Here is a 12,682-nt window from a genome sequence, read left to right as displayed (position 1 = left end):
CAAAACTGATAGTTTGAAGTTCTTAAGTTTCCTGAAATAATTCTATGAATTTGATAAATATAACAATTTATCATAAAAATTTGATAAAATTCCTTATCGAAAAAATAGAAATGTTATTAAAAAGTTTCGTTTTCTTCTTATCGATGATATTATAATAATGACCATTTTCATGTTATTTCAAATAAAAGCGTAATTAAAACGAAGTAGACGTAGAATTTAGTGAATGCAGAAAAATGTTTTTCAACATTCTGAAAAACATGGAATTGCTCGTTGAGCTTTAGATCCAGCTGAAAATATGAAAACTTCCAAGCTCGAGGTAGACGTATAATTTCAAACTCTCTGGCAATATTTTTGTTTCAAAACAAAATTCTAAAAACATAGAGCAAATTTAATGGTGCATAGGAATATTCCATCAAACCAATACCCGATGAAAAGTCAAACAAAAGTTCTTCCACCATTTCGATCGGTTCAGATTTTCATCTTTAAAGGCAGCGTTCGAATAGAAACGTCGAAATGCCATCGAAATTCCTGAAAGCTTTCGGAACGTGTTCGAGATTTCTCAACCGTTAGATCTCCGTCGCGTCGAATCGGCTTCCGGGGATACGATGCTTCGTTCGGAACACGTCCAACAAGCTAGACCGGGGTGAGAGTTTGAAAAAATCCTGGAAGAGGATTCGCAAGATCTTAGCCACGATCTTGACAAGGACGAAGCTGAGCAATCTAAACGGCCAGTGGGTCTTACACGTTCACCGATTCAAGGTTGGCTAACTCGATCGGCCGTGGCAAGTGACACCGTGGAAATTTCAATCGTTACCGTTTAAATCTCGAATGAAAGTCGTCCGAGGGCCGACCAGTTTCTTTCTGGCGATCCAGCAACGCCGCGGACCAGACTTGGCACGCGAAACTGTTCGAAATAATCAAATCAACCGGAATAACCGAGCTGCGACAAACTCGATCAAGATATTCCTGCGAAATATTCAATTTCGACACTTTATTCAAAAATTTTCATCAGACCTCATTAGGCTTTATTTGTTAGATTATTTCATTAGATTTTAATTAGGCTTTGGAAATTAATTTACGAAAAATTTTCATATTTTTATTTTTTTTTTCTGATAAATTTAACTTCCATTTTTTTGTTAATATAAATATGTACATGTAATTTGGAAAAACATTAATTTTATTTTAAATGTAATATCCTCACTGAAGATCAAAATAAATGAAAAAAACAGCATTTGAGTTTGATTATTTTCCCCTAAAATTCAATAAAATGTGTTCTGTTGAATGAATTAGAAAATTGAATTTCATCTAATATTAAATATCATCATTTTTAACATTTACTTAAAAAATGAAATCCTTAAGAACATGAATGACAAAATATTCATAATTAAACTAAAATGAAGTTCACGAATATTATGTTAGAAGTCTATGCTCTGTCTTAACAATCCTTTCAATGAACAATGATCTAAACTTGAAATTAGTTGAACGAACCTCGGTGAATTTGCATTCGTTGCAACAAGTGTTCGTTCGTCGTAGCTTAAGGAAAACTTAAGACATGCCTCAGCTTAATGAAGAAACGTTAATTGTTAGAAATGGCGTAAGCAGAGATTTGTATTTAGTTACTGTTCCATTCGTCACGCTTATCTTAAATGCACCATTTCTAAATTTCCACCGACTGAGCGCTGTTAAAACGTTGAATTATTGTTACCAGATTGTAAATAGAAACAATATATCAGTTCCTGAGAAAATTAATTTCTTGTGAAGTTGATCGTTAATTATAGAATTAAATTTTATTAGAAGAAAAGACAGGTTGTTGTAACCAAGTTTTGCGATCTATGATAATACATAAACCGCTAGTTGATCTAGAAACACAAATTGAAACGGAACCTCGATAATTAGCCGATTTTCACCTGCAGTAAAATCAGTGGGGAAAGTAATCGTACCGACCTCTTCGAAGATAGATGTTAATTGCGTTAAACATTTATAACATCTTCTAAATGAACTATCTTCATTTTAACTGTTTCAAATGAGAGAGTCTAAAAGTTTCCATTCTGTTCATTTTTAAATGTACCTATTTTTATTTTTATTTGACAGACCCTTTGATTAATTAACCCTTGAACAACGGAGACTGGGTTGATTGTGACCCATATTTACAAAACATACATTGGAAAAATAATTTTTAAAGGTTTGTGACTCTCTTCATGATCCGTCGTTCGAGAGTTAAACAGGTAAACATTAACCCTTTGACATAAAGTCTTTCTTCTATTTTTATTTAGTGCAAGGTATTTTCTTTCTATTATTTAAAGTGTAATAAAATTCGATGGTATTTATGATTATTAAATTGAACTTCTGGGAAGATATTTACGAAGACCAGTTACAAGTATTCTGCATGGAATGCAAACTGCAACGGTATGAAATGTCAATGCCGTTGTTTCTGCTGCTCACTTTTGATTGAAGTTAATTACAGAGTGCATTATCGATTTCGAAGTAGCAATGATTATCTCGAAAGTGCGATCGACAGTTTTGAAACTGGTGTTATTCGTCGAACGTAAATATCAGTGTCTTGAATATAGCAAAATTCAGACATATTTATAGAAACATAACAAATTTAATACGACCTGATGACATAAAAATGACACTTATGGCATATCAATTAGAGGCTGATGATTTTATGGAAATTAATATTGACGATAAATAAATTCAACTTGGCTGAGAACAAGAATAATGGAACGAAATGTTATATAAAAGTGAATAGTGATGAATTCTTTTTCCCATGGTAAACGAGCAAATATTCATTCGCAAATTCGAAACTCACGAATCGAAAAATGTTCAAACAAGATCGACATCAGCTGGACACCATGGTCTACCAACTATCCAGTCACGAAACCGCTTTCTCCGTAGTGGACCGGCCTTGGCAGAGCAAACTCGATACACTTTACGATACATTTCTCCAGATTGAACGTAAATCTTGTGACCATTCGGTTACCGTGAAACCTGCCGTCTTATGTAAATGTTTCTTGTAACTTATAACGCCGCTTTCACGATCGATTGGAAATTCCGATAGTGAAAAACAACCACGAGTTCCGGAGAATCGACATCTCGACTTCTGCTCTCGATGCTAACTTGCTATCCATCGAATAGAATATTAAAGAGAAGGCGAGTTACCCTGTGACATGGATACATTTTACTTTGTGATAGACGATTATATTCGCTTGTAATAGAGAAAGGATTGATCCTAGCAAAACTAACGATGTCAAATCGATTGCAAAATATTGAAGATATATGTACTGCTCTTGCATCCATCAATTTAATATAGAGGATAAGACTTTTGCAACAGCTTAGGATTCGAACAGCTACTCGAAGGATCCGATTCAACGAAGCAAATTCAAAGCTTCATTCGGGTGATTCGCGCAAGGAAACACAGCCTCCTCGAGGCGGAAGAGGCTTGATCCTGCTCAGCTAGGCTTGCGGAGTCGGAAACGATCGCATCATAATGCCTCGTTTTGTCTGCAGCTGCTTATCAGCGTCTCCCAGATCCAGACAGCTCGAAGCCTTGCTGAGAGCATCCACAGCGCATCGCTACGATGAGTATATAATAACTCGATCGAAGTAAACGCGACAGAGATTATCCTTCTCTATTTTCTTTTTTTGTATCGAGTCATCTTTTGCTATATTTGTATAGCGGCCATTGGATATTTTCAATTTCTTAGTTTTGAAATGTTTCATTTAATTTTGAATTTTGAAATTTCTTAGCTATGATAATAATATGGTAATTAGTATCATTTTACTATTAATCAAAACAGTTGATGTAATGTTAGGTAATGATTAATACATTGAATGCTGTAGAGGTCACTAATGATTAAATAATTGTAAAAAAATTGTGAATACTATTAAAATTACGTTAGGAACTTGGTATGCAATAAATAAAAATGATAGATTCTTTCTAATATCCTGAATAATTTTTCCATCATTTTTCTGTGAGAATATTAAAAGAAAAGAAATTATTATTTTTTCAAATAATTGGCCTAAATAGAAAATCAAATTATGGCATGTCTGACTACACGTGACAATTAATCTATTAAAATTGTCCCCACTGTGACTGTTAGCGCGCGAAAAAATAAAATTGCAAAAGGTCATCGTTTTTTTTTTTTTATTTCTCTATCTTTTCGTTGAACGATTGGAAGTTGGTCAGCTCGATATTTCGAACGTGCCTTGTCGTGGTTTTAATTGAGCGCCAGGGATTTCGATATTCGTCCGTTGCAATATGCATTCGAGCGAGCCATCCAATCAAATCCTCGTGGCCCATCGATTGCATCCAGATGAAACAACAGCCGTCCGACTTGTTGATAAGTTTTATTTGTTGTCCGTACTCCCCTTTCCTTTGTTCCCTGTCTTCCAATCGTTCCCGTTCGCGACATTCATCCGATTAAACGTTTGCGGATTGTTCCCTCGTAAACTATTTCCCGGCGATTCTTCTTTCGATTTTGATTCTGCCGAAAATCCCTTTTTTTTTTAGGGGGGGAAACAAGAGCACTATTGGCAACAAACCCGATCCAATTTTATTTGAAAGTAAAAGAAGAAATAAGTGTTTCAAGTGACCGTTTCGGTTCGTTATTTTCAATACTATACGGAAACATCGATCTATTATTTCTTTCTATTGGATAAAGAACTTAGAAAATAGAAAGTTCCCTTCTTTTTTCATTTTTCTATACACTTCGCAGTAGATTGCAAATATTTCGTCCCCTTTGCTTGTCCAGGGGAATCGTGTCGAAAGTGTTTGCAGTGTTTCGTTCTCCATCGTTTGAAAGTTTTCTTTGGCTCGGGGCGAGACGGAAATTAGCAGATATGCAGGTGTGTTTGCACAGATTGAAGCTAGGAAAAGTCGCGAAGAAACTCTCAAAGGTCGTTTAACCTGCACTTTTATTTTTGAAGATGATACTGGTTCGTTGAACTTTGCTTGGAGCTCATTCATTTCGTATCGTTTGCAAACAGAATGATAAAAAAGGAAAAAGAAAATGCTGTTTAATAAGAAAACGGAAATACTAGAGAAAAAAAAAATAGAAAATTCTTTTATGTATTAATAATCTCTTTGGATCCTCCAAAATTTTGCTAAGAAAATTTTATTTTGATTGTAAAATTAACCCTTTGACTACCCATTGACTGACTTAATACAGAGTTGACAGAACTTATGGATAATTATTCACGATGACTTGGTAAGTTGACAAACAAAACGGGTGGAAAATAAACACACTCATTGCATCGTCGCATCTCATTAATTATTTGTTCGCGAATGCATGCAGAAAATTGCATATTGATAAAATGACGTTCCGCTGTTTATTATGTGTCAGTTAATATGATGCATAATGGGACTGGAAATTATTGTACGACACGTATTTTGTATGAATAAACGAGAAACTAGTTAACAGTTGTTATTGGGAACTTCATTCTGTATGACACGTGTAGTAGATGCATTTTCGTCCTAGTACTTTCGTTGACACGTTTAATTACAAGATAATTCCCTGGAAAACGTTTAAACAGAAGGCTGTTTATGTTTTGAGGGATGAATAATACGACAAATATTACCCATCCTTCAATTTCGTGCTTTTCCATGGATGACGTTTATTAATTTAATTTATATTCTTTTTCATCCTCTGTTGAGTGCAACTGTTGGAGCTGATGCATGTGCAACGATGCACTTTAGTTACTTTATCAAAGCGTGAGACTGTATTATCAATAATTCTGTTTAATAATAAAATTTTGAATATTTGGAGAAATTTTAACATATTTCTGTGTTACTTTACCCGTGTGAGGTCTGGGTCAAAATAAGCCCATGGTTATTTCTTGCCTATCGTAAGAAGCGATTAAAAGGAAAACCCATTTAATTATTACCTGCCTTTTTTTTTAACTAGAAATTAAAAACAGATCAATATTAAAAATGTTAATGAAATGTTTATGCAGCCATTTGCATTAAATTCTGAGCTTTAAATTGATGCACCAAAATTGCCATTTAATGGTATTTTTATCTCAGAATATAATTTATGCAATATAAAAATCTAATCTAATTGTAAAAGAAAGTTTGTTAATGTATCCTTCATAGTATTTCAAATGATCTATAGTATCCTTCGAAACGATTCAAGCTAACATTTTCAGGAAAGATATATTCACGAATTACCGTGTGACGCCCATTTACGAAGCTGCGATGCAATTTCACCAGTTGGTTGAATTACGTTTAGCCATACACGCGGAACGCATACGCTAGCAACCGGCTTGATCGTGCAAAATAGTGATGAAATTGCGAATAGAGCCCGATATCTGCTCATCGCCTGTCAGCTGCCTGCTCCACTATATCGTTTCGTCGTTTCCTCGACACTTGACAGGAATTAATAATTGTCCATCCACGGGCATAATGCGCACCGATGCTCATTCATATTCGCCCCGCACCCGACAATAGCCATTTTCTGTTATTCCAGCTCCGTTCACCGGACAATCCAATTGATAATTTTGTTGAGAATATTTAGGATGTGCAACGTTCCGTTAATTTCATCGACGATTCAATTAGAAGATTGATAGAACATGTTAGAAAGACGAAAAATTGAAATATCATTCGTGATGTAATTATGCAACCTTTTCACTTAATTATTGTACTTAATGTGCATAATATTGGGATATTAAGATATATTAATTATTTTATAATGAAATCAAATATCCATCAAATATTAACTCATTAATGAATAAATATTTAAACTCCAATTTAAAATTTAATTACTATTTTGAAAGAAGACCAAATTTAAGAATCACTAGTTTCGCAATTAAATTTACTTTCTAGTGTTTTAATTATTATTTCAAATTTTTATGATAGAAAATGGAATGGAATTTTACTTAATACTCGAAAACGATGTAACGAATTAAAGCTCGTTTCCAAAAACGTTACCATGTTTATGGGCAACCGGTAAGGGAACGACCGCTGGTTCTGGTAAATGTTTGTCTAAAGTTTAATTCAGTAAGCGTAACTCTAATAGGAAACCAGAGGATGCATTTTCATCTCGCGAACTAGCGTTCTGAAATTTCTGTTTGACTTGACGTAGTAATCGTATGTCGTAATACAGTTTGCATCGAATAACTAATAAATACAACTATTTGGAGATAGTTCTATAACTATATTTTTTTCACATGAAAAATAATAAAAATTTCTGCATTATAAAAAGAAATTCTCATTATAAATATACTTGAACACGATTAGACTTATAATTGTCATGAAATGAATTCACAGAAACCGCGTTAAAAATGAGCATTCAGATGAGGATATTTCCTTACAAATAGAGCGATGATAATCCTGATTAAGTTTTCGCGAAACTTAAATTACGTTTGCGATTAAGTCTGATCGAAGGAGCGGCTAAATAATTCCATTACTCATTGCCAGTTGACGAACGTCCCGAAGGGTTGGTCCTGCTCGACATCCGGCCGAAGCTATTTCAAACTTTTAATCAGTTTACACGATTTCGCGGGAATTGAAGTTTCCGTTTGCCCATGGCTGTAAAACGCTAATTAAGCCGTTTCGCTGGCAACGATGCATTGTGAACGCGGCCGAGTGTCGCCGCAATCGTGGAATTTAAACGGTGCCGGTTTAATTAGGGTTACACAGTTTTGCCGTTGAAATTAGCACGGCTCCGAACAAAGGGCTCGCGACCCGACACGTCGAGGGCTCGTTATTAAAATTACCACACTTTCTAATATTAACGAGAAAGTTACCTTTTTCCCTACGATGTCGCGACTTACCAGCAATGAGGGTTGAGTACACAAAAAAAAAAGAAAATTGTGTTTGAAAATCCGTGTTGTTTCAGAGACCAGTTTGTTTGGTAGACATTATGATTTTGAACCTTTTAAATAATTAAACTGATATGAAAATAAATGAACTATTTTTTTATTTACTTTATATTATACAAAGCAATTGGCACGACACCGGTCCAATTGCAAAATAATTATTTTTGAGTAATTAATTTTTGGTAATTAATTCTTCATTATTTTAGTTTATCATTAATGATAAAAGAGAGGATAATTTTCTTTTTCGTAACAAGAATTGCTACATTGTCTCTCATTCGTGTCGTTTGATTTTCCTCGAGCAAAAGCACGATTTAGAGCTACCAGTATTTACCTATAGTACTTGACTAGGATTTTACAAGCGTCAGACAGCAAAACGTGGAACACGAGAGCCAGATTCGCTCTTAATTACACTTCTTGCACGAACGAGCCGTGTACCACCACCAGAGTAACATAATTTGACTGTTGTCTGCCCTTTGTTAGAGACATTGCAGTTAGAAACGTGATGCTCTACACACTTTTGCGTGATAATTCTAGCTAAAACACATTCGCCACCGTTACTCTGCAGTGATTTCTGCGAGCTGCATTCGAATTCTCTTTGTACACGTTCCTCGTTAGTGGAACTTCACTTTTAGTCTATTACCGAGAAAGTTGTATCGAAAGATGATTAATTTCTTAGTTGTGAAATGGCAAAGCGAATGGAGATATCTGTTAGGTCACCTCATAAATAAGATTGTCAATCATTGTGAATAAAGTATATTCAGATGTGAAATATTAAATTAACTAAAAATCTTCTAAAACTTTTTTCAACTTTGAGCCGACTTATATAAAATAATTGCTTTTATTATTAATAACATCAAATAAAAGTTGAGATATTTTCTTAAGCTAATATGAATCTTAACTTCTCTTTACGATCCTATGCGAAAAAGGAATTTCCCTTTTCATTTAACCAGAATTCATTTTTCGAGAGGAAAGATTAAATTTAGAGGAAATTTAGATTACCTTTCTTCAAAGTTTCCCTTGGATTTTTAAATTTTACCTTCTAGACTGCACTTTCAAGTACTCCGCGATGATTATGCAAAGTTTCACGCCGTAGACCCGAGTCTTTGGTTAAACAGAAAACTTTGGCGAAAGTAGAAAAACTCTTTCCGTATATACAGTTCTCAGTAAAATATGAAGAAGCATCTCGTACATATATAACAGTTTAAAAGGGTGCATTAACTTCGAAGGTAAGGAAAAGAGATTTCAATTAAAAAATATAAACTTCTTCGCCGGTTGTTTGAACGTAAAGGGAAATTCATTTTTCGCGTTGAAAATTTATTTTCTCCTCGGTTTACACTCACGTATGTTACTTTAATATTTTCAGAGTGCAACTTCAGGCTTTTTCGCGTACTTCCGCGCTTTCTCTCGGGGAAGTGTAACTAAACTATGGAAATTCTGTTACGCAAGCTACTTCGTGTTTGTTTAGGGAAACTCGGCTCCGTCGTATGTTCTTCCTTTGTATTTTTACTTCTGAATAGATTTCAGAGGTCGCTATCCTGATTTCGTTCCAGCGTATTGTTGAGAACGATTTTAAATTAATGCAATTCTTATCCTTTCTGCTTAAATCAATATTAGAAATTTTGTCTGTATTTACTAATTCTTTTGTTTGTTATTATTAATTTGATTTTCTTTTCCAAGGTAAAAATAGTAGATGTTATAGTAAAAAGGAAGTAATAAATTTAGCTCGTGTCTCCTACGAATCACGTCAGTCGTTTCAGTAGCGCATCTAAATTTATCACGCGCAAACTATAATATTCACGAGCTCCTCTTCGCGAGAGAAATCACCATCTCTCAAAAAACAAACACCGAGAGCTCAATCCTCGGCTGCTCAAAAATGCAAGAAGCATTCGCTTTCACCGTGTGGAACCTGTCGCGATTACTTCGTCTCTCTGCAGCTACTCTCCAGGAAAAACACGTGGAAATCTTGCTTGAAAACTGTTAATACAATTTCCTGTAATTTCTCTGGGATTCTCTAGCCGCAATAATTTATTAAGCGATAAAGTAGTTCCAAGAATTTTACGCCCATCGAGATTGTTCAGTGCTTGAAGAAATTTTCCATTCTTTCAGTCCAGCTTCGGATAATACGAAGTTAAAGATGAGAATTACATTTTCCAGTGAATTTTTGCACAGTCAGCGTGAAAATTCTTGAGAGTTTGAAATTCGGAAGACAAAGGAAATTGTTCCGACTCTCGTTCTTTCGCGATGAAGCGCGGCAAATTTCCTCCTCGCAAATTTCAGAGGATTGTTATGAAAATGAAATGCAAACCGAGACAACCACCAGCTACGAAATCGCATTTAAATTCAGCAGTTTTTCTTGCTGAGAAAGAAACAACGTTTCGAACAATTGTATGAATTTCTAACGTCGTTCTTGCGAATATTGTACATCAATTTATAAACAAATATATCAATGAAAAGTACCATGTGTGTCATCCACCAATACTACAATTTATTTCATGGAGATTGGAATGCAAATTAAAGATGCAGTTGATTAACTTTGCCATCAATATGTATTTTATTATTATTGATATTACTATTATTCCTTTATCAGACTGAATGCAGTATTGAATAAAAACTACAGAAGATACAAATATTATTGAAAATATTTTCAAAAGCTATGAAAATAAAATTTAAATAAGAATATGAAACATTAAACACATTCGGAAAAATGCAATAATATTTTATGCATTTTATTACGTGATGAAAGGGATCAATAAACTCCTTTTTAAATTTGCCACTGACATTCATTTAATATTTGCATTTCAAATATCCGTTTTCAAAATTAATATCTCCAAAACCACACGTCTTTTTTCTGAATTTTAAGTGACAAACTGAAGCGTGTAAACACTTTTCTGAACTCGTTTACAGAACATTTGAATTTCAAAGGATTCTGAATGCGACTGATGATTTATCGTTTGAGCATTTTAACTCCATGAAATATCTTTTCAATATTTAGCATGAACGATTCAGAAGAATAAGCAAAATAAATGAATCTATCCTGACGTTGTGAGAGAATTTTCGAATATTTCCTATTTTTATTCGAACCTTTATTCGAAGCCGTGACAATGCGGAAAACGCGGAATCCAAGGCCCGATTATGCCGGGCTCGATGAAAATCCGTCTTTCTCGACGGAGAAATGCAAGGGCGAATGGTAAACCGAGGGCATTTGTGATGGACCAACGGATTCCAGAGTCGAAACGACACGGTGGGTCTGAAACGTGCAGCCGTCACGTCGCTCGTGTTCCACTGTCGAACGATTCAACACGAAACGCTTCAGAACAGGAGCGTGCCGCGTCGTGACGTCAATGCACGCTCCCATACACCCTTGTTATCGCATTACAGGTGGGTAATTTCGAGGGATGGACAACGACCGTCTCGTTTCCCCCTCGCGAATCAACCGCGAAATTCATCACGAACTATGCGGCGATCATTTGAACCCAATCCTTTGAAGATCATTATTAAAAAAATAATTAAGAGTTAATTATCCTATCTAATGAGATACATTTTTTTTTCGATTAATTTAATTTAGAATTGTTTAATGAATTTTAACGATGTTCAGAAGTTTCTTTCTACCTTCATTTTTTAATTATTTCAGTGAATGAAATTTGTAACGTTAACGAGTTGAAACACGTAGAGGACTGATAGAATACACAGGGTTGACTATGGTGAGGGTATTTAACGAGCTGCGTCGAGCCAGTGAAAAGTGGTAAACCGAAATGTTCAACCATTAGTGGAGATTATTTTCTAGTGAAACCCGTGAATCGTAGAATCAGTTAATTATGGTTGCATTATTGCACTGCAATGAAATATTTTGTTTCATAGTTTCTTAATATTCGAAAGGATTATAATTGAACCGAACAGAATTTAGATTGCAAAAGCATCGAGCAATTTAGTCTTCTGTGAATTATTATCAATTTAACGTTAATTTGTTACTTGCGAAGAACACGGTTTAAAATAAATCCCGAAGACGTATATTGAAGGAATCTCAAGGATTTACCAGCGAACAGATCGAATCTGGTCCTGCTCCTCTCGTTGTCCTCGAATTCTTCAAGGTCGTCCTCATAATCCTCATAATCCTCCACGCGTTCCCTATTCTCTTTTTCGCTGACATTCCTCGGCAATGCATTACCGGTTGTCCTCTGGGGTGCTTGTCTGACTCTGGCCTGATTATTGCTGCTGAAGAGGACAGCTGGCGGCGGCGGCATCGACAGCTGAGAGCCCTGAAGACGTCTCTGAAGGTATCTGGCCAGGATCGCTTGAACCGCGTCTGTCTCGGCCCCGCCTAGAAGACAGAAATGATGTTGCTCTGGTAATCCAATATTTTTTTTCTATTTCTTTCTCTTTACCCGTGTTTCGTATCGGTATTTCTCATCTTTCGCGCGCGATCACTTTCGATCCCCAAAAAATACGTATCTTTAATATCCTTGTGTCTTTATATTCTCCTCTTTAACATTTTCTTCTTCATTCATTTCTGGCATTCGAAGAGAATCTTGTCACCAAAGAAATTTTTTTTAAATATGGACAGAGTCAGTTATTCGTCCCAATCATCGAAAAATAATTTAATTTTGTGTTTGTACATTTTTAATGTAGAGGAATACAGATGAATCTCGTTCTTCTAATCTCTTGGATGCTTCTATTCATCCCGCTGAGTGGTCTCGTTTTCCTTTTCACGCAGTCCTGTTGAGCACGAGATTTACTTCCTCTTCAAATGTACCAGTTCCACGTGTTTTCGGATATCAGCTATACGCTCGTCGTTTCGACGTATCGTTTCGCTGGGAACAATAATACGTCTTCCTCTCGGTTGAAACGATGAAGCTTATGTAAGCTT

The 12,682-nt window shown here is 35.2% G+C and overlaps 1 protein-coding gene across 3 annotated transcripts in view; it reads right to left on the bottom strand.

Moving 5' to 3' along the window:
* The window catches only part of LOC114880118 (low affinity immunoglobulin epsilon Fc receptor-like), an 88,155-nt gene that overhangs the window by 22,043 nt on the left and 53,430 nt on the right, over positions 1-12,682 (bottom strand). For all 3 annotated transcript variants that reach the window (XM_029195770.2, XM_029195778.2, XM_029195761.2), the window contains one exon: positions 11,852-12,136. In XM_029195770.2, coding sequence (XP_029051603.1) covers positions 11,852-12,136 — 285 coding nt within the window. The remainder of the gene's footprint in view (positions 1-11,851; positions 12,137-12,682) is intronic.

The sequence above is a fragment of the Osmia bicornis genome, chromosome 5 (genome assembly GCF_907164935.1).
Source record: "Osmia bicornis bicornis chromosome 5, iOsmBic2.1, whole genome shotgun sequence".
Taxonomy (NCBI): Eukaryota; Metazoa; Arthropoda; class Insecta; order Hymenoptera; family Megachilidae; genus Osmia; species Osmia bicornis.
Note: the sequence above shows the minus strand (reverse complement) of the source record. Positions and strands in the feature narration are given on the sequence as shown.